The sequence below is a fragment of the Dipodomys merriami genome, unplaced genomic scaffold, assembly GCF_024711535.1.
Source record: "Dipodomys merriami isolate MVZ:Mamm:240054 unplaced genomic scaffold, mDipMer1.0.p SCAF_90, whole genome shotgun sequence".
Lineage (NCBI taxonomy): Eukaryota > Metazoa > Chordata > Mammalia > Rodentia > Heteromyidae > Dipodomys > Dipodomys merriami.
The window spans coordinates 489651-511396 of NW_027206513.1; the positions used below are offsets into that span (position 1 = coordinate 489651).

At 46.8% G+C, this 21746-nt stretch overlaps 1 protein-coding gene across 4 annotated transcripts; it reads left to right on the forward strand.

Annotated features, from left to right (window-relative positions):
• The first annotated feature begins 3 nt into the window (after nucleotides 1-3).
• On the forward strand, nucleotides 4-20615 carry Tmem127 (transmembrane protein 127). Of its 4 annotated transcripts, XM_070013304.1 has the most exons (5): nucleotides 4-108; nucleotides 388-483; nucleotides 719-1036; nucleotides 16186-16350; nucleotides 18217-20615. In XM_070013304.1, the coding sequence occupies exons 3-5, from the start codon at nucleotides 793-795 to the stop codon at nucleotides 18522-18524; spliced, it is 717 nt and encodes a 238-aa protein (XP_069869405.1). In that variant the 5' UTR covers nucleotides 4-108; nucleotides 388-483; nucleotides 719-792; the 3' UTR covers nucleotides 18525-20615. The 4 variants fall into 4 exon arrangements, with proteins under 4 accessions (XP_069869405.1, XP_069869404.1, XP_069869403.1 ...); XM_070013303.1 differs by lacking the exons at nucleotides 4-108; nucleotides 388-483 and adding an exon at nucleotides 203-342 and having other exon boundaries at nucleotides 677-1036; XM_070013302.1 differs by lacking the exons at nucleotides 4-108; nucleotides 388-483 and adding an exon at nucleotides 203-342.
• Nucleotides 20616-21746: the final 1131 nt, after the last annotated feature.

Genomic DNA, 21746 nt, shown 5'->3' on the forward strand with positions numbered 1-21746 from the left:
GAACTGAAGCGCCCGCTGCTGTGGCCGCGCAGCCTTCTGGGAGTTGTAGTCGCTACCCTCCGCCCTGTAGCTGGGAGCGCCTCAGGACCGCCTCGAACTACCAGTTCCGTAAGACCCGGAGAAGGGAGTCGGCGGCGCGCGCAATGTGTGACGTACGCGGGGAGGGGGACGGGGCGGGGAGCCGGAGGAGGCGGAGGCAGAGGAGGAGGAAGCCGGAAGTGCATCGGCCGGGGTCGGTCTGGGCGTTGCGGGATTGGGGCCTGGGATTGCTCGGCCCCGGGTAGCTGAGGAGCCCGTGACGGGGCGGAGTGGCGCCATCCCAGCTCTGAGGCCTGCTGACCGGTGAGGAGCGAGGGCCCGAGTGGAGAGGGTCTTTTCTTTACACAGGTCGCATCCCGAAGTACCGGTCCCGGGTCCCATATCCCTGCGGCCCAGCGGCGTCCTCCGTCCCTTGGCACCCTCGGGCCAAGAACCTGGGTCCAGGTGCCACCCCCCCCTTCCAGTAACCGATCCCTTGTATCCCCGCCATTCTGATCTGCCCAGACCCGACCTAGTCCCCAGCCCTCTGAGTCCTCCACCCTAATCTTGAGTCTTCCGTCCCCGCCCCCCAAGTCCCTGCAGTCCTCCGATCTGTTTAGCCCAGGCTAACCCCCCACCCTCGTGTCGGTCCTGACAGCCCGGGCTTTGGCCACCCAGTGCATTGCTCTCTCCGGGACAGGCAGGCTCTGCGCGCCCGGCGAAGGTCAGCGCCCATCAGCAGCGACCACAGAGCTACGGCGGGCGGCCCCGGGCATGTATGCCCCCGGAGGCTCTGGGCTGCCCGGCGGGCGCCGGCGGAGGAGCCCGGGGGGCAGCACTCTGCCCAAGCAGCCCGAGCGGAGCCTGGCTTCGGCCCTGCCTGGTGCCCTGTCCATCACAGCGCTATGCACTGCTCTCGCGGAGCCCGCCTGGTTGCACATCCATGGAGGCACCTGTTCCCGCCAGGAGTTGGGGGTCTCAGATGTGCTGGGCTACGTGCACCCGGACCTGCTAAAAGGTGAGGTTACTGCGCTCTTGTCCTCCAGGCCTGGGGGCATTGCAGACAGGGATTAATCGAAGCAGAGGTAGCCAAGGGTGAGGGGAAACATTTGATTCGGGAGGCGGGGAGCACTTGATCTAGGGAAAGAGCCCTGGTGTTTATGCCCACCAGGTGGCTCTGTTAGGGGTCCAGCCCTTTCATTAATTCTGATGTTATTCACCGAGGCACCTACTCACAGTCATGCTAATCCGGACTGCTGCTATTTTAGGATTCTGCCAGAAGGGCGCTGTATATAGAGAAAAGATAAGGGTGCTATGTATCACACACAATTAACTCTCCCCTTCTTAGGAACCTGTAGAATAAAGGAAAACTTGCTTTGAAGTAGCCTGATTAATGAGGAAAAAGGAATCTTTAATATTACTAGATTTTGAAAGATATTTTAGTATTCAAAGATAGTATTAGAGAAAAAGGTGAGAGGGTCTAAGGCCATCAGAAGTCAGTAATATGGTCACATTCAGTAATTGAAATTTGGCCGTTAGAAGCCTTAATAAGTATGCCTGACTGAGGTAAGGTTGCTTTGTTCTACATTATGCTTCCCAGCCAGGTAGGCAGAAGAAAGTCCTGTTCTGGCTTCTAAATGAAGAGGCAGTCCAGAGCCTAGAGCACCACTGTTCTAGGGATCCCCATAGCTCTTTTGGTCCCATCTTGTCTCTGGGGATGAGGGTACAGGCACAAAGATGTGAGAACAGCCTGCTCAATCTGGGTATTTTGTTTTTCTTTCTGTGTATGTGCACACATGCACACGTGTGTGCCAGTACTGGAGTTTGGACTCACAGCCTGGGCACTCTGTCCCATAGCTTCTTTTTTTCCCCCCAGTCATGGGGCTTGAACTCTGGGCCTCCGCACTGTCCCTCACCTCTTCAGCTCAAGGCGATCACTCTTCCACTTGAGCAACAGCACCACTTCCAGTTTTCTGAGTGGTTTATTGGAGATAAGTCTCATGGAATTTCCTGCTTGGGCTGGCTTTGAACAATGATCCTCAGATCTCAGCCTCCTGAGTAGCTAGGATTACAGACGTGAGCAACAGGAGCCTGGATGTCCCATAGCTTCTTCGCTCAAGGCTCTACCACTTGAGCCAGTGTTGGAGATAAAAGTCTCACAGACTTTCCTGCCTGACTTGGTTTTGAACTGGGGTCCTCAGATCTTAGTCTCCTGAATAGCTAGCATTACAGGCATGAATGAATCATTGGTGCCTAGATGCAGTCTGGTTTTTAACCCAAAAATCATTAGTGAACCTCAGACAATCCTTAGTAACAGCATATTTCCTCACCCTCAAAGGACTTTTGAATCTTTCTTGGAGGTGTTTGTTTTTCCTTTTCCACTCTGACTATGATGCATTCCAGATGTCTGCTGCCCTTTGTATCAAAACCTTTCATGTTAGATATTTGCATTATTGTTTCTTGAAGAATTTGGGTCCTGGGATTTGGTGAAAAAAAACCCTTTGTGTATTGGGTCGTATGCCAGTTCTGCAATTGTTGGCTGAAAAGCCCTAGCATGTGGTCTAGCATTCTCTTCCTGTTTTGCTTTTCTCTTGAGTTTTAGAGGCTTTAAGATGATTTTATAGGCAATAGGATAAGGGCTTCTGGTTTGTTTCCCAATTTCACCCTCATGATGTATTGGCCGAGTTGGCACTCTAAAACTGAAGTTGTACATAAAACCTAAGGCTTGTGATATACAGCTTTTTTCTTGTCATGTAGCGAGATATAGAAAGGCCATCAAGTCTGAGTATCTGGATGGCTTTTCTCTCAGCATATTACCCAATATTTGCCTTCTTGGAGGTGGAACTGTCATCTTTCTGCCACTTCATTTAGGCCTTTTGCATTTGATCCCATGTTGTTGCAGTGTTGCAAGAGTTTAGTGTCACACAAACTGAGAGAGAATTCATGATGCTTCCTTTTTTGCTAGTAATTCCTGGGGTAGAAGGGTTCATATAATTCACATGACAGAAGGAGAGGCACGCTTGCCTTGAGCTGAAGAGCTGAGTAACAGTGGAACAGCATCCAGGCCCAGAGTACAAGCCCCATAACTGACCCCCCCCAAAAAAGTACATTTCTTAGCCAGGTGCTGGTGGCTCATGCCTATAATCCTAGCTACTTAGAAGGCTGAGATCTCAGGGTCACGGTTCAAAGGCAGCCTGGGCAGGAAAGTCTGTGAGACTATTATCTCCAACAAACCAGCAGAAAACCAGAAGTGCTGCTGTGGCTCAAGTGGTGGAGCTGCTAGCCTTGAGCTGATGAGCTGAAGGACAGTGCCTGGCCCCATGACTGACCAAAAAAAAAAAAAAAAAAAAAGAAGAGGCAATCTGACTCTGCATCCTTACTTCAAAGATCCAGGAACCAGGAACCTGAAAAATGATTTTCAATAACAAGGCTTCCCAGCTGGTGGCATTGCTGAGGTTGCCTTCTATCTGTTGATGCCAGTATAAAATGGTATAGTCTCTGCATAGACTTTATCCTTTGTATTGCTTCATCTGTTGTAAAGAATAATCTCATAGGGTCTGGGAATGTGGCTTAGTGGCAAAATGCTTGCCTCGCATGCATGAAGCTCTGGGTTCGATTCTTCAGTACCACATAAACAGAAAAAGCTTGAAGTGATACTGTGGCTCAAGTGTTAGTGCTAACCTTGAGCAAAAGAAGCTCAGGGACAGTGCCCAGGACTGCCCCCACCCAAAAAAAAGTAAATAAATAAAAACTTAAAAAAAAAGAATAATCTCATAGCTTGGTGCTGGTGGCTCATTCCTATAATCCTAGAGACTTAGGAGGCTGAGATCTAAGGATCCAGGTTCAAAGCCAGCCGAGGCAGTAGTCTTTGTGACCCATTTCTCCAGTTAGCCACCAAAAAACTGGAAGTGGAGCTGTGGCTCAAGTAGTAGAGCACTAACCTTGAGCAAAAGAACTCAGCACCCAGGCCCTGAGTTCAAGACCCAGTACCAGCAGAAAAAAAAGAAAAGAAAAAGAAAGATCCTTGTCCAAGCATGTTAAACTTAAGTTCTTACTGCACATGCTTTGCTCACATATATATTTATTCCTACAAAATTTTTTTTTTGGGGGGTCCGGTCGTGGGGCCTGAACTCTGGGCCTGAGCTCTGTCCCTCAGCTCTTCAGCTCAAGGCTAGCGCTCTATCACTTGAGCCACAGCGCCGCTTTGGGCTTTTTCTTTTTGCTTATATGGTGCTGAGGAATTGAACCCAGGGCCTCATGCCTGCAAAGCAAGTGCTCTACCACTGAGCCACCTTCCTAGCCCTCCTACAAATTTTTTCAAACCAGATTTTGTCTTTTTCTAAAGCAAAAGCATGTTGTCTTAGCCTTTACATAGCATTTGCTTTGTTTTTAGAGATTTTAGCTCATATAGTTTTTTTTGCCAGTCTTGGAGCTTGAACTGAGGGCCTGGGCGCTGTCCCTGAGCTTCTATCACTGAGCACTCTATCACTGAGCCACAGCATCCCTTCTGGCTTTTTCTGTTTATGTGGTACTGAGGAATTGAACTCAGGGTTTCATGCATGCTAGGCAAGCACTACACCACTAAACCACCTTCCCAGCCCCCCATGTGTAGTTTGTGATAGCATACCCATGGATATCACAAAGCCTAATAGGCCTTAGTGAACCATCACAGAGGTGTGGAATCAGGAGCTCCCTGATTGCTTCTTCTCTCCCTTTTTCCATCATTGGTTGGTTTTTTGGCACCCAGACATATGGTATCTTGTGAGCTTGTGCTGGTCATCAGGGCTAACAGATGTCCTCACCTGGAATCCTGGGATATTGCCCATTTCAGAAGGGAGTAGAGCTGTGTGGTACAGATGTGTATACAGATACTTCTAGAAGGAGAGCATATTCTGTCAAGTCTCTGCAGGTGACTAAGTAGGGTGGGCCAGAAGTCTCTGGAGCAGTCTTACCATTTCTTAGCACCTGCTTGTGTGTAAGGCATCGGAATTATGCTAAGCACACTCAATACCTGATTTTAGGTTCTCCTGAAGAACACCTTCCCCTCCCGCCCCCAATCCTGGGGCTTGAACTCAGTGCCTGGGCTCTGTCCCCAAGCCTCTTTGTGCTCAGGCAGGGCTAGCACTGTACTACTTGAGCCACAGCACCACTTCAGCTTTTTCTGAGTGGTTTATGGTAGATAAGAGTATCACACAGTTTTTTGCCCTGGCTTGCTTTGATCCATGATCCTCAGATCTCAGCTGCCTGCATAGCTAGGATTACAGATGTGTACTTGGCAGGTATAGTACTATTAGAAGTTATACTTTATAAAGCTCTCAGCATGAGAAGTCAGGAAATTTGCTCAGGGATACACAACAATCCTAGTGACATTGATTCTGAAGTCTGTGTGCTCATAATAAGACCACTGTACCTTAGTGAATTCCAGGTTTCTTTTTCTTTCAATCACAGCTATCCAAGATATCATAACCCTTGCTTTTTTTCTTTTTCTTTTGTTCTGGGACCCAGGACCAAGGCTTGAACTTAGGGCATCAGGTTCTCACCTGGTTTTTTTTCTTGAAGCTGGCACTTTGCCACTTGTTCCATACTTTAGCTTGTTTTAATTGGATATAGTCTCTTGGACTTTTCGACCTTCACTGGTTTTGAACTGCGTTCCACATATCTCAGCTTCATGAGTAACTAGAACTACAGATGCAAGCCAGTGGTGCCCAGCTTCTATTTACTTTTTATCCCACACTGTGTCAATTATTAGGCTCAAGTTGGTGATTCTGAGGGAAAGCCATTCATCCTTCCACCGCCAGGCATAGAGCTTCAGAAGCTTTAGCAAATACAGCCAGTTCAACAAGTTCTCAATTCTTCCACTTCCCCAGTGGCTGCCTGTTTTCTCTCACCTCTTCAACCTGAGCCAGGGTCCAGAGAAATCCTCAGGCCTTTTGTGGCCCTTGGAAGGGGATCTTCAAGACCTTCTACCTTACCAATGTAGCCAGCAAAGGGAGCTCTACCAACAGTCTCAGGAAGCATCTTTGAAGAATGAGGAAGTTTGGGGTTTGAAGTTGGGTAAATAATGATTGATAACAGTCACTGGAAGATCAAAGGGCCTTCCAGAGAGGGCTTGTGACACAGGAAGTGTCACATGTATTCCAGATTGTCCTGTCTTGAGAGGAGAGGGAGATTGTCCTCAGGCAGCTGGGTTAGCACCATTGATAGCTATAGGATGACCCGTCTGTCACTACAGGGCCCTGTTGGTGGCTTATATTTAGAAGCTTGTCACTGGAGTTTCAGTGAGCAAGCAAGTGGGAAGATGATGAGTGAGAGATTGCTGAGGTAGTGGGAAGTGCCTCTCTCTACCCTTTGATCTTCCAGTGGCTGTTGTCAATCACTTTCCAGAGTACAAAGGAGAGGAGGAGGAGGAGGAGGGGAGATGGGAGAGCAACACCAAGCTGGTCAGAAGCCACTTTAGCCTTCCTGCCTGCAGCTCTATGGGTTAGAAGGTGGTTGGAGCCATGAGCAGGTAGACAGGAAGAGCCAGGGCTTTCAAAACAAATCCAGTCCAGTGACTCACCAGTGACCTTGGGCAAAGTCAGTTCCTCGGAATCCTATTACACAGCAGCTGCCTTCTTCCTTGATGACTACAGGGGATAATCAAGCAATGTTGACCAAAATAAACAGGCCAGAGCACAACTGGAGGGGAGGATGTGTTGTATGTCTTTCCAGAGGGTAGTACTCTGAATGACTAGCTTGAATTTAGTCAAGACCTTGCCCCTCATGTCCTTTCTCTCCCACAGTTAAATCTTTGTAATCTTGATGGGCTTTGTCCTCTCAAAGGAGATATTTGCTGCCCTCTGTGCTATACTGATTTCTCCGAAGTGAAGTAAAAGATGTTGTGATAGTGGTCTCTGGAGAGGCACTGAGCTGGGATAACTGCTTGTCCTGCCACATGATCTGTGACCCTCCTGGTGAAAGACCATCTGGGAAACAGGGCAGGCTCCTGGTTATCCAATAGCAATACCCACATTCCCATTTGGCTTGATCTCTACACCCAGGGCTTACAGTCTGTGAATGGAGAAAGGCAATTGAAACAAAACCTGTGAGTTGAGCGTTAGAAGCCTCTTCTCTGTACCACATTGTCACACTGCTGGGGCAGACCCTGGCCTGGCTTTAATGGTTCCTCCTTTAGCCACTGGTCCAGGAAGTCAGTGTGAGAAGGAAAGGTGATATCACTGTGGATCAGTCAAAATAGCCCTTGGTTGGTAGATCAGTAATAGCATGGAATAGGCTGACTCTCTCAGAGCACCCTGCAGTGGGGTGAAGCAGGCATGGCTGCTTTTATTTGATTCATGAGGCACCGGTGGCTGTGGGCAATCAGTGACTAGGTTCAAGGTAACATGGAACCTGTGACAGGCCTAGGATTTGATAGCAAGCCCAGAACCTTTCTGGTGTCCCAGTATCCCAAAGCTAGACTCTGATGGCTACAGTGCTGCAGCATTTAAACACCACATTAAGCAGTTTTTGTCGAATTACACCCCTTGTGATCATTGCTTAATGACCAGAACTGAATTTCTTGCTTTTGTTTGTTTGTGATTCCACTCTTTAAGTTTCTTTTTTGATAAGATCAGCAGCTATTGACTCAGGATAGCTTGGACAAGGGATCATTTAGCTCCTTCCCTCCCTCCTTCCCTCCCTCCCTCCCTCCCTCTCTCCCTCTCTTTTCTCTTTCTCTCTTTTTCTCTTTCTCTCTCTCTCTCTTTCTTTCTTTCTTTCTTTCTTTCTTTCTTTCTTTCTTTCTTTCTTTCTTTCTTTCTTTCTTTCTTTCTTTCTTTCTTTCCTTCCTTCCTTCCTCATGGTGCTGGAACCCAGGGCTTTGTGCATAATAAGCAAGGCTTCCCATATTGGCCTTGACCCTTCAAATACACTTCCTTAGGATGTGATTATCTCCATCAGACCAAAATAAAGCTGCTGACTGGTGCTTGGTGATTCCAAGCAGCACAAGTTCATGGTTTGAAATCATTGTGTAACCTGGAGGAGGCTTGGATTCCTCATCTTAGCTGTGCCATGACTCCCAGGGTGGCAGCACTATCAACAAAGACAACACATGACCCATCTGTGTCCACAAGTTCCTCTCACAGACTGTGTAATGCACCTCCAACAATGTCTGCATTTGGGGAGGGACAGGTGAACATCTGAAAGGGAAGGGATTTACTCTCTGAAGCTTTTTTTCATGTTGCATATCTCCCTTATTGTTGAAACAGATATATTAAGAAATATAAGGGCATCAAAATGAACTCCAGGAAATGGAAAGATTTTTTTTTTCTTTGTTGCTGTTATTATTTTCTTTTTGTCTTTTTGTTCATTTATCTGTCTTTGGGAGGGCAAGAGGGGAACACAGAAATGGAGGGACAAGCTGGATGCTTGTGGCTCACACCAGTAATCTTAGCTACTTAGAATGCTGAGATCTGAGGATTGGAATTCAAAGACAGCTTTTGTCCAATTAATTACTAGAAAACCAGACGTGGTGCTGTGTCTCAAAATGGTAGAGTACTAGCCTTGAGCAAAAGAACTCAGGGACAGCTCCAGGCCCTGAGTTCAAGCCCCATGACCAACTGGAAAAGCAAGAAAGAAAAAGAAATGGAGGGACAATGGATGAACAAATGCAGCAAAAGTACTCACTAGATACTATGTTGAAAGTAAACAATACAACTTGCGGGGGGGGGGGGGGGGGGCGCGGGACAAGAAGAAGAAACTGTGAGAGAGTAGAGGGAGAAACTGAGAGAGAGCATGGAAAGGGGTGACATTGTCCAGAAAGAAATATACTCTTTATGTGACTTACGTAATTGCAACAATTCAAAAAAAACAAAACAACAACAACAACAACATGGGGCTGGGAAGGTGGCTCAGTGGTAGGAGCGCTTGCCTGGCATGCATGAGGCCCTGGGTTCGATTCCTCAGTAGCACATAAGCAGAAAAAAAAAGCCGGAAGTGGTGCTGTGGCTCAGGTGGTAGAACACTAGCCTTGAGCTGAAGAGCTGAGGGACAGTGCCCAGGCCCAGAGTTCAGGCCCCACAACCAGACCCCCCCCCCAAAAAAAAAATTAACAACAAAGAAACATAAAGGAAGCCTGGTGCCTATGGCTCATGCCTGTAATCCTACCTACTCAGGAGGCTAAGATCTTAGAATTGTGGTTTAAAGCCAGCCTGGGCAGGAATGTCTGTGAGGCTCTTATCTCCAAAAGCCTGAAATGGAACTGTAGCTCAAATGGTAGAGTGCCAACCTTGAATGTGGGAAAAAAGCTAAGTGAGAGCTCAAGGTCCTTAGTTCAAGTCCCAGTACCAACACACAAAAAAAGAACAAGGCAGAGAGACAGAAAGAAAGAAAAGAGAAAAAGAAAAAGATAAGGCCCACATGAGTATATGAAATAGGTGCACAGGGGCTGGGAAGGTGGCTCAGTGGTAGAGCGCTTGCCTTGCATGCATGAGGTCCTGGGTTCCATTCCTCAGCACCACATAAGCAGAAAAAAGCTGGAAGTGGTGCTGTGATTCAAGTGGTAGGGCCCTAGCCTTGAGCCTTGAGCTGAGGGACAGTGTCCAAGCCCAGAGTTCAGCCCCCACTACCAAGAAAGAAAGAACGAAAGAACGAAAGAAAGAAAGAAAGAAAGAAAGAAAGAAAGAGAAAGAAAGGAAGAGGTGCACACTTTTAAGGAAAATAAATGGAATAGCCTGTGCCAGTCAACCAGAGGGGGGAAAAATATATAGTCTATTTTTTTTTCCCCTGTTGTGAGGCTTGAACTCTGGGCCTGGGCACTGTCCCTGAGCTCTTATCAGCTCAGGGCAAATGCTCTACCACTTGAGCCACAGGGCCACTTCTGCTTTTCTGGTAGTTAATTGGAGATAAGAGTCTCAGGGGGGCTGGGAATGTGGCTTAGTGGTAGAGTGCTCACCTAGCATGCACAAAGTCCCGGGTTCGACTCCTCAGTTCCACATAAACAGAAAAGGCCAGAAGTGGAGCCATGATTCAAGTGTTAGAGCACTAGCCTTGAGCAAAAGAAGCTCAGGGACAGCACCTGGGCCCTGAGTTCAAACCCCACAACTGGCAAATAAATAAATAAATAAATAAAGCCAGGAGCTGGTGGCTCATGCCTGTAATCCTAGCTACTCAGGAGGCTGAGATTTGAGGATCATGGTTCAAAGCCAGCCTGAGCAGGAAAAGTCCATGAGATTCTTATCTCCAATAAACCACTCAGAAAGTTAGAAGTGGTGTTGTGGCTCAAGTGGTAGAGTGCTAGCTTTGAGCTGAAGAACTCAGGGACAGCACCCAGGCCCAGAATTCAGGCCCCATGACCAACAAAAAAAAGAGTCTCAGGGACTTTCTTGCCCAGGCTGGCTTTGAACCAGGATACTCAGATCTCAGCCTCCTGAGTAGGATTACAAGTGTGAGCCACCAGTGCCCAGCTTATATAGTGTCTTTGAAGCCTCTCTCTATATTCCTTTTTTCCTCAGAGCCTCAGAGTACCTGGCTGCATTAATTAATTAGAGTGAATTATCCAGGCTCTGCTGCAGAGGGGTCATGATGTCAGCCCTTCTGCCTGCTCTGGCAGATTATTCTTGGAGGCACTTGAACACTTTAAGTGCTTCCCCATCCTTGCCATGTGCCACAAGGACCACAAGAACTGTCTCCGCTTTTAACAGTATTCATAATAGAGTCAGAGGACAGCTTCTGCATCTTGAAGCTTTTCTTTTTCATGACTTCACATGAGTTTCTGGACCCTTTCCGCCCTCTCCCCCACACTCTGTCTGAATCTATGAAGGGTCAGTGCTGGCTGCCAGCAGAGCTCATGCCCACCGGCAGTTTCCTGGCAGTAGGCAATTATCTAGGATGGATGCTTGAGAGGGTTTTTGTTTTATTGCTTTTGGTGGGGCTTGGACTCTGGGCCTGGGCGCTGTCCCTTAGCTCTTCAGCTCAAGGTGAGCATGCTAGCACTTGAGCCACAGCGCCACTTCTGGCTTTCTGGTGGCTTATTGGAGTTAAGAATCTCTTGGACTTTCCTGCCTGGGCTGGCATTGAACTGGGATCCTCAGATCTCAGCCTCCTGAGTAGGGTTATGGGTGTGAGCCACTGACACCTGGCTTGAGAGGGATTTTTAACCTAATGTTCAACAGATGAGATCTTGAAAAAAGGGCAGCTTGGTTGGTGATCCAAAGCCAGATGGATGCACATGAGATTTGTCTGGGCCTAACTAGCATCTGCCTGGAGAACTTAGAGCCTGAGGCAGGGTATGCATGTCAGTCATAAAGGCTTGTGGTGTCCCCTGTTCAAGACCTCATGACACCATCCCTCTGCTGGGCTGAGTCTGCTTTGTTGGCATTGGGTTCCTTTCCCAGATATGTAGGCTTTTCCCAATCAGTCCACCTTTCTCTAGGATTTGGGGCTGCTGTTCTTGGAGAGTGAGGCTTGAGCTACTTGCTTGGTAAAATCCAGATTCCTAGGCCCTGTGTCAGACCTAAAACTCAGACCCTTTGGGTATCCTTAAACATACTTACACCTTGGTAACTGAATTGTGCAGTGCACTGATGATCACCATCTGCAGATTCTTGGCTTGACATCTAGATCCTTTGTTTTGTTTTGTTTTGTTTTTGACCAGTCCTGGGGCTTGAACTCAGAACCTGGGTGCTGTCTTTATCAAGACACAGAGCCACTTCTGGCCTTTTCTGTTTATGTGGTACTGAGGAATCAAATCCAGGGTTTCATGCATGCTAGGCTAGCACTCTACCACTAAACCACCTTACCAGCCTGACATGTAGACTCTTGACACTAAGATTTGGGAAAGGAGCCTAGAGCTTAAGTCTGGCCAGCCCTTCCCAAGTTTTCCTAAATTAGTTGGGGTCCCATTGCCTGAACTGAAAGAAGAAGAGCTTGCCAATATCTGAGAAAGAAGAAGAAGAGAGGGTTAAGTCCCATTTTGAGGGTTAACAGTTATTTTATTAAGACCTAAAATGCTTAATCATGGCTTGACCTTTTTTTTTTTTTTTTTGCTGGACGTGGGGCCTGAACTCTGGGCCTGGGTGCTGTCCCTCAGCTCTTCAGCTCAAGGCTAGCGCTCTACCACTTGAGCCACAGCGCCACTTCCAGCTTTTTCTGCTTATGTGGTGCTGAGGAATCAAACCCATGAACCCAGGGCCTCATGCATGCAAGGCAAGCACTCTGCCACTGAGCCATCTTCCCAGCCCATGGCCTGGCCTTTTTATAGATCAGTCTTTAGTCTGTTTCTAGAAGCTTTGGCAGTTTGCATAGCTATTGAAGGAGACTGATAGTGTTGTCTATTGGTTTGTTTTTTGCCAGTCCTGGGCTTGAACTCAGGGCCTGGGTGCTGTCCCTGAGTCTCTTTGGGCTCAAGGCTAGTGCTCTATCACTTGAGCCACAGTGCCACTTCTGGTTTTTGCATGGTTAATTAGAGATAAGAGTCTCATGGGGGGGAGGGCTGGGAAGGTGGCTCAGTGGTAGAGCGCTTGCCTTGCATGCCTGAGGCCCTGGGTTCATGGGTTCGATTCCTCAGCACCACATAAGCAAAAAGAAAAAAGCTGGAAGTGGTGCTGTGGCTCAAGTGGTAGAGCACTAGCCTTGAGCTGAAGAGCTGAGGGACAGTGCCCAGGCCCAGAGTTCAGGCCCCATGACCGGACCCAAAAAAAAAACAAAACAAAAAACAGGAGAGTCTCACAGGGACTTTGCTGCCCAGGCTGGCTTGGAACTGGGATCCTCACATCTCAGCCTCTTGAGTAGATAGGATTACAGACATGAGCCACTGGTGCCCGGCTTTTATTTGTATTCTTAAAGCATGGAATTATAGCATCATTGGTGCACAATTGTCACCCTGTGCCTTCTCCATGACCCTAGGGCTTCTTGAGTGTTGTCTGTCCCTGTGGTACATTGTATACTAACCTAAGTTGTTGATGGTGTGCTTACTTTCATTTGCAGTTTTCTTGGTTTTTTTTCACTTTTTTGCTTTGTATGTGTGTGTATGGGGGTGGGGTTATGCTTTTAAAAAGAAGTCCTTTTATTTTGGTAGGGTTCTGAGAGGGAGCAAAATAAATGTGACAATGTAGTTACCAACTTCCCTAATTTATTTAAGACTTCCATGTACTTACACTTTTTTTCCCCTGGTCATGGGGCTTGAACTTAGGGCCTGGGTGCTGTCTCTGAGCCTCTTGGCGCTGAAGGCCAGCCTTCTACCCCTTGAGCCACAGTTCCATGTCTGGCTTTTTCTGAGTAGTTTTTTGGAGATAAGAGTCTCCTGGGGCTGGGAATATGGCTTAGTGGTAGAGTGCTCACCTAGCATGCATGAAGCCCTAGGTTTGATTTCTCAGTACCACATAAAGAGAAAAAGCCAGATGTAGTGCTCTAGCTTACATGGCAGAGTGCTAGCCTTGAGCAAAAGAAGCTCAAGGACAGTTCCCAAGCCCTGAATTCAAGTTCCAGGACTGGCAAAAAAAAAAAAAAAAAAAAAAAAAAGAGTTTCATGGACTTTTCTGCCCAGGCTGGCTTCAAACCACGATCTTCAGATTCCTGAGTATCTAGGATTACAGGTATGAGCCCCAGCACTGACTTCCTTTTGGGTTTTTGATACAGGGTCTTATGATATAGCCCAGGCAGCCTCAGCCTTATTATGGATGTGGGCAATCACATTACTTAACATTTCTCAGAACTCCTTCAACTTCATTTTCAGATTTATTTAGTTATTTATTTATGCTAGTCCTGGGACTTGAGTTCATGGTCTGAGCATTGTCTGTGAGCCACTGCTGCCCAGATTTTAAAATTTTTCTTGAAGTAAAATGTGAATAAGATTTGCCATTTTAACTTTTTTTTTTTTTTTTTGGTTGGTCATGGGGCTTGAACTCTGGGCTTGGGCACTGTCCCTGCGCTCTTCAGCTCAAGACCAACACTCTGCCACTTGAGTCACAGCGCCACTTCCGGTTTTCTGGTGGTTTATTGGAGATAAGAATCACATGGACTTTCCTGCCCGGGCTGGCTTTGAACTGTGATCTTCAGATTTCAGCCTCCTGAGTAGCTAGGATTACAGACGTGAGCCACCGATGCCCGACTCATTTTAACTATTTTTAAGTGTTAGTTTGGTGACATAAAAGTATGTTCTCAGTGCTGTGCAAGCTTTACTGCTATCTGTTTCCTGAAGGTTTTTTAAAATATCATTTGGAAATGAAACTGCGCATTAAGTAGCATTCTGTCCTTTCCTTATCTATTCCTTGACAGCCATCATTTCACTGTCTCTGTACCTTTGACTATTTTAGTTACTTTTTTTTTCTTGTGGGCTCCATTTGCTCTTTTTCCTTTTTATTATTTTAAATAATTGTACAAAGGAGTTGTCATTTAGCAAAGTAGTTTATTAATATATCTTTGATCAATGTCACTCCTTTCAACATTCTCACCCATATCCCTCCTACCCACTATTCCAACCCTTCTTCTTAATTTTGTAGGATATACATTGGATTCTTGTTTGTATTTTCCCCCTCATTTCCTTTCATTTGTCTACCCTTTGTCCCTTGGCCCCACCTTACCCCTTTTGAGTACCATCTTCCTGGTATTTTATTTTGCTGAACTTTTGATTTTGTCTTTCTAAGGACTTACAGTATTTAAGATCTTTCTTGAATCTACTGTATTTCAGTCAATACATTAATATATACTTGCATACCAACTGTTATATTTACTTATGAGTTTGTAAGCTAAATCTGTCTTATACATAAGAAAACACATGGATTCTTTGTTTCTCTGGGCCTGACTTACTTCGCTTAACATAATTTTTTCCAAGTCTTTCCATTTCTTTTTTATTATTATTATGAAAATACCATACAGAGGAGTTACAGTTACATGGCTAAGATAATGAGTACATTTCTTATCAAGCATTGTTGCCTCCTCCTTTGTTTCCATTTCTTTACAAATGGTACAATAGGGCTGGGAAGGTGGCTCAGTGGTAGAGCACTTGCCTTGCATGCATGAGGCCCTGGGTTCCATTCCTCAGCACCACATAAACAAAAAGAAAAAAGCTGGAAGTGGCGCTGTGGCTCAAGTGGTAGAGCGCTAGCCTTGAGCTGAAGAGCTGAGGGACAGCGCTCAGGCCCAGAGTTCAGGCCTCACGACTGGACCCCAAAAAGAAAATAAATGATACAATATTATTTTTTCTAATGGAGTAGTACAATCCCTTTGTGTACATATACCCACATTTTCTTGATCCATTTGTCCATTGAGGGGCATCTGGGCTGATTCCATACCTTGGCTCTGATGAATAGTGCTGCAATAACACTGTGCTGCAATAACATGGTTGTGCTGGTGGCTTTACTGTATTTTGGTTTGTAATCTTTTGGGTAAATGCCTAGGAGTGGAAATACTGGATCATAGTGTAGTTAGTGTAGTTATACAATATTTGTCCTATGTTTGGTTCATTTCAATTAGTGTAGCATCTACAAGTTCACTTTTTTTTTTTCTGCTCATTCTGGAGCTTGAACTCAGGGCCTAGGCACTGGCTCTGAGTCTCTGTGCTCAAGGCTAGCACTCTACTGCTTGAGTCACAGTGTCAATTCTGGCTTTTTCTAAGTAGTTTATTGGAGATAAGAGTCTCACAGACTTTTCTTCCCAGGCTTCAAGCCATGATCCTCATATCTCATGTTCCTGAGTAGCTAGGATTGCAGGTGTGATCGACTAGTGCCTGGCTTTACCTTCTTTTTGAAACAAAAAGAGAATGAATGAACGAACGAATGAACGAAGAACAAGTATTAATTAGCCTCTGATCTTAGCATGTCTGGCTGTCTTAGCTCAGAAGTCCAATGCCAGCCTAATGCATCCTTTAGAAGAGTAGGTGTACATTCCAGCTTAATTGTCAGGATCTTGAAAAATGGTTAGAAGAACATAGCACAGTGAATCGTGCACATATGCTAGTCTCTGTTGGAAAAAGAACTTAAGAGCTTTGGCAGTAGTGACCTGGAGTCCTGTCTGTTGGTAGGAAGCTATTCAGCCCTGCCCCCTTAGCAGACCAGATGGTCACAGTGGCTAACACATTGTCCCAGACTTCCTGAGACTATGTTGGAGGGGGACAGAGCACCTTCCCAGGTAGGGCTTTCCCTTCCTCTGAGTATTACTTTGTGCCTGAAGTTTTGGTTCTCTCTCCTACAGATTTCTGCATGAACCCCCAGACCGTGCTGCTCCTGAGGGTCATTGCTGCCTTCTGCTTCCTGGGCATCCTGTGTAGTCTTTCTGCATTCCTTCTTGATGTCTTTGGGCCCAAGCATCCAGCCCTGAAGATCACTCGTCGCTATGCCTTTGCCCATATCCTCACTGGTAAGCTGAGGGCCTATTCCCATGGAGGAGGAGCTGCCAGAGGGCATAGTGGCGTGTGGAACTCATTTCTATTAGCAGACATGGTTCCAGGTGCTCCTATGACAAGCTTAGCTTTTCACAGAGCATTTGAGTCTGTTAGCAGTTTGCTGCAGTCATTTGTGAATGTGCTTGCCAAGATATCAAACCTACTCAGTCCATCTGTAGGGAGGGAATATTGTTAGAATTCCATAAAGAACCTCACAGCTCTCTAAAAATGGCATTTGAAGTTCATTTGAGCTCAGAGCCTGGAGTAAGCAAGAAGGAGCCAGGCTGTCTATCCTAGACGGGTATACAAGTATTCTACCTCTTTTTTTTTTTTTTGGTCAGTTGTGGGGCTTGAACTCTGGGCCTGGGCGCTTTCCCTCAGCTCTTCAGCTCAAGGCTAGTGCTCTACAACTTGAGCCACAGTGCCACTTCCGGTTTTCTGGTAGTTTTTTTGGAGATAAGAGTCTCATGGACTTTTTCTGCCCGGGCTGGCTTTGAGCCATGATTCTCAAATCTCAGCCTCCTGAGTAGCTAGGATTACAGGCATGAACCGCCAGCACCCAGCTGTACTCTACCCTCTGACTTCCCTGTAGACCAGCCTTGTTGGCTTGTACTGGTCTGGCTGATCTCCTCCCCTATAATGGAGCTAGTGTGTCAGTTTAGCTTGTGTTGGTACTTGTCAACTCCAGCTCACAAGTTTCACAGCTTGCTTATTTCTTTTAAAGACCTAACAACATATAATAGTGTCCTTAGTATGCCAATTGCAATTTTTAAGCAGTACCAGGTTTTGAGATGAGGGTTTTCATGTTTGCCAGACAGGTGCTCCACCACTGAGCCATGCTTTCATTTCCATTTTTCACTGATTATTTTTGAGATAGGATCTAGTTTCTTGCCAGAGTATACTCCTTTACCATAATCTGCCTATTTTAAAAGGCTTCCCATCTTTGGGTTCACAAGCATGTACCAACACAACCACTTCCCTATGTGGAGATGGAGTCTCATAGACTTTTTTTAAATCTAGATTGGAACTGTAATATAACCTCCCACATAGCTTAGAATAATGAGGTGGGAATGTGGCTTACCTAGTATGCATAAATCTCTGGGTTCGATTCCTCAGTACCGCATAAACAGAAAAAGCTGGAACTGGTGCTGTGGCTCAAGTGGCAGAGTGCTCAAGTGGCAGAGTGCTAGCCTTGAACAAATGAAGCTCAGAGACAGTGCCCCAGGTCCTGAGTTCAAGCCCCAAGACTGGCCAAAAAAAAAAAAAGAGGGGGTAGGAAAGTGGCTCAGTGGTAGAGCGCTTGCCTTGCATGCATGAGGCCCTAGGTTCGATTCCTCAGCATCACATAAACAAAAAGGAAAAAGCCGGAAGTGGTGCTGTGGCTCAAGTGGTAGAGTGCTAGCCTTGAGCTGAAGAGCTGAGAGACAGTGCCCAGGCCCAGAGTTCAGGCCCCATGATCGGACCCCCTCCTCCCATAAAAAAGAAAAGAAAAGGGTGCTTACCACTGTACCCAGCTATGGGTTAAGAAGGGGGTCTTGTGAACTTTTATGTCTGATTTGTCCTTGAACCACAATCCTCCCAATCTCATCCTCCCAAATAGCTAGTGTTAACAGGCATGAGCTACTAGCACCTGGCTCCAAGTTCAGATTGTTAAGACAAAGATAATTTGTTGAGGATGAGGACAAATAGCTGTCCCCAACCGCATGCCAAGAATCCAATGGCCAGGAGAGCTCCTCTTTTCAGGGCCTAGGACCAGACAGATTCTCTGAAAGGCTATTCTCAAGCATCCTGGCAGCAGAGGCCTCCTAATCCCCCTTCTGTGCTGTCCTTCTGTCCCCTAGTCCTGCAGTGTGCCACCGTCATTGGCTTTTCTTATTGGGCTTCTGAACTCATCCTGGCCCAGCAGCAGCAACATAAGAAGTACCATGGCTCCCAGGTCTACGTCACCTTTGCTGTTAGTTTCTATCTGGTGGCAGGAGCTGGTGGAGCCTCAATCCTGGCTACTGCGGCCAACCTCCTGCGTCACTACCCTACAGAAGAAGAAGAGCAAGCACTGGAACTGCTGTCTGAGATGGAGGAGAATGAGCCCTACCCAGCAGAGTATGAGGTCATCAATCAGTTCCAGCCACCCCCAGCCTATACACCCTAATGCCAGCCAGAACTTTCTTCCTTTCAGCAGCCCCTCCCCCAATGCTACAGCTCCACTTGCACCCAGAGGAGCTCCTTTCCCCAGCAGGCCTCACTAGTAGGACCCTGACCATCTTTACCAAACCTTCCCCAGGAGAGACTCTGCCTTTAGAGTTGTCCATGTGTCCCTGCTCCCAGAAGTTGGGATTCAGCGAATTTATGTAATGCACTTTCCCCTACTGCCACACTCTGCTCCCTTACCAGTCACCCATCACTTCCAACCAGGGGAGGGCCAGACAGGTTTCCTCCCTTCATGGGCCATATCTTTGGGTCTGGGACTTTCTTGGGGTTGCTGCTGGTAGTGGACAATTCCAGAGAGAAGTGTCACCAGAGCACAAGGAAAAGGGGACTTGCCCTATAGGTTCCCTTCATGAGGCTTAACATTTGTTCCATACCTGTAGCTCTGGGCTGACTCCTTCCTTCCTTCTCAGTGCCCCAGGCCCAGGCTGCCCACCTGGTGGATTCTCTGCACTTTAGTCTTTGGACTTCTCCTTACATGTGTTCTGGTTTTCTGGGAAGAAGAAATTACTGTTGGGGAGCAGAGCACTAGCTCTCTCTGCCCTGCTGTGGTTTCCTATGTCGAGCCAGGAAAGGAAGGCAGAAGCAAGCCAGAGCCCAAGGCCTCCTGTGCCTCCTCATAGGATCAGAGGGAAAGAGACTCAGTCTCTTGATCTTGTCACCTTTTAAAATGAATAGTTTTAAAAGAAAAAAAAAACAAAAACAGAAACAAGCAGCAGTAACAATATTGTCTTTTAAAGATAGGGACAAGGCTGTTGTCCTTTTCCAGAAATGGATCCCATCCCCTCTGGCTCTGCAATATTTGGATCATAGCTCAGTCTGAGCCTCTGGTCACTCCTCCCAGTCTCTCTTCCAGCAGAATGCAGCCTCTCTGCCCTGGCTCCTTCCCTCCCAGCCACTGCGGTTCCCTGGGGCCTACCTGTGGAACCTGAGCCGCATGGCCCCCGAGGGGCTGAGGACTGTGGCCTGGCTGGCTGGCCAGCGTGGTGCTCCTCAGGACTGCGGCACTGAGATGTAACCTGGCCTCAGCTCAGGAACAGGGGCCAAGCAGGGCAGGACCCTCCACTCTACATAGGAACTCCAGCCAGTGGCTCATTGGCTTAGTGTCAGGACCACCCTGACAGATTAGCAAATCTGGTTATAACCTTCAGACTCAGTGTGTCCCCTAGACTGTGACTTGGGGCTACAGCTTGCTGCATGCCCCTTTCCCCTTCTGGAATGTACTCTAGTCTTGCAGTGTGCTACTGGCTCTTTCTTGCCCAACCATCACTCTGGTTACCCCATTTTCTCTGGGTCTAGCTGACTGTTCGGCCCCAAGACCTGGGGCATAAAGTGGTTGAAACTTAAGAGGCCTTCTGTGTCCACATGGCCAATCAGTGTCCAGTGCTGATCTAAAATGGAGACAATCTAATCTCCTCCCACTCTTTAGGCAATAGGCAGTTCAAACAAATGGAGAATAATGGATACAACCATTGAGCTGTGACTAGGAGACTGTCACATCCCCATTCTTCTTTGTCCAGATTGACTGGGAATGTCTGGATAGGTGCCTGTGTGGGTGAAGACTATGTCTGCATACAAGTGATGTGATACCAATGTGTACCCCAAGGTGACTCTCACACTCTTTCAAACCCTTCTCTAAAGCAAGAAAGGCTGACATGTTATATCTGAGCACAAAGCCAAGAAACTACATTAAGTTTGTCTTTCTATAAAAATCCTGAACTTGTCACCGGCAGGTGAAGTGTGCCCAGCTCTCCCTGACCATAGGTGTCTGAGAGGGTGGGCCAGAAGATCGGGCACCAAACACGCATGCCAAAGTGAATGGTCATCTCATGAGGATCTTGACACAATCCTGTGGACCGTTCCACGTGATTTGGAACCCACTTTTTATTAGCTTCCCATGCCTCTGTCCTTTCTCTCTCCCCTGCCATCCTGACACTGATAGTTTGTCATATAAATCTCCTGGTTGTTTTTCTTTTCTAGGAAAAAAAAATTAAAAGGCAAAACAACAAAAAGACAGTACAAACAAGAATGTAAATACCAATGATTTCTTGTCATTTTTTTCCAGAGCGTTCCCTGTATGGTTTTCTCCTTTCCTCTAACTTAGAAGGGATTTGTGTGCCTGCACCATGCATGACATTTTTGTTCCTAGGAGCTCCTAATTGTGACACCTTTCACTTAGAAGTTTCCTAGGCCCACAAGCTAAGAAGTTAACAGATGGCTGTGCCCAACATCATTAGTTCAAACCTTGACTTTGTCCTCTGGTTAGCTGCAGAAAGAGCCACTTAGGAACTCCTGCCATCTGTGGGGAGTAGACTTTGGGTTGTGGCTTATAAAAGAAACCATCCTGCCAGTCACTAGTGGCTCACACCTGTAATCCTAGCTACTCAGAAGGCTGAGATTTGAGGATTGCAGTTTGAAGCCAACCTGGCAGGAAAGTCCATGAGTTTTATCCCCAATAAACTACCAAAAAAGCCAGTCCTGGAGCTGTGGCTCAAGTGATAGAGTACTAACCTTGGAGGGGGGCAGGGGGCGGCAGCGGACAGGACAGCACTAGTCCCTGAGTTCAAGCCCCAAGAATGGCCAAAAAGAATAATAAACTGTCCTTTCTTTGAAACTTTAAGAAGTGATCATTGGAAAGGATTGGGGATAGGAATTGTCCCCAGGAATAACCTGTAGAAAAGCTCTTCTGGAAGTGCCATCTATCTATCTTTCCTGTGTGCTAAGATTATAGTGAAAAGGCCTAGAGCTTCCTTTAGGAAACAGTCCATTCAGGTAAATACAGATATTTCCTCTTTGAGAAAGTACCTATGTTCTTTCTGTGGAGCTGGGAGTATGGTCTCATTTCATGTGAATTCAGATGTTCATGTGAAGGATTCCTTTTTTGGGATATACACGAGAAGCACCATGAAAGGAAATGATGACTATCAAGAGCTTGCCTCCCATGTTGTAATCCTTAGTTCAGAAGGACTTGGCCACAGGAAGGTAGAGTGAAGTGAGTGGTCTGGACACCTCACAACAGTTCTAGAGGGGAGAATATCACTAAAGGCTTCCTGGAAGAGGCAGTTGGAGCCAGGATGATGAGAGAATGCCACTGGTGGCATGATAATGAGGGGTCAGGAAGTTAAAGACTCATCTGTGCTACAAAGCAGTGGGGAGCTTTGGTGTA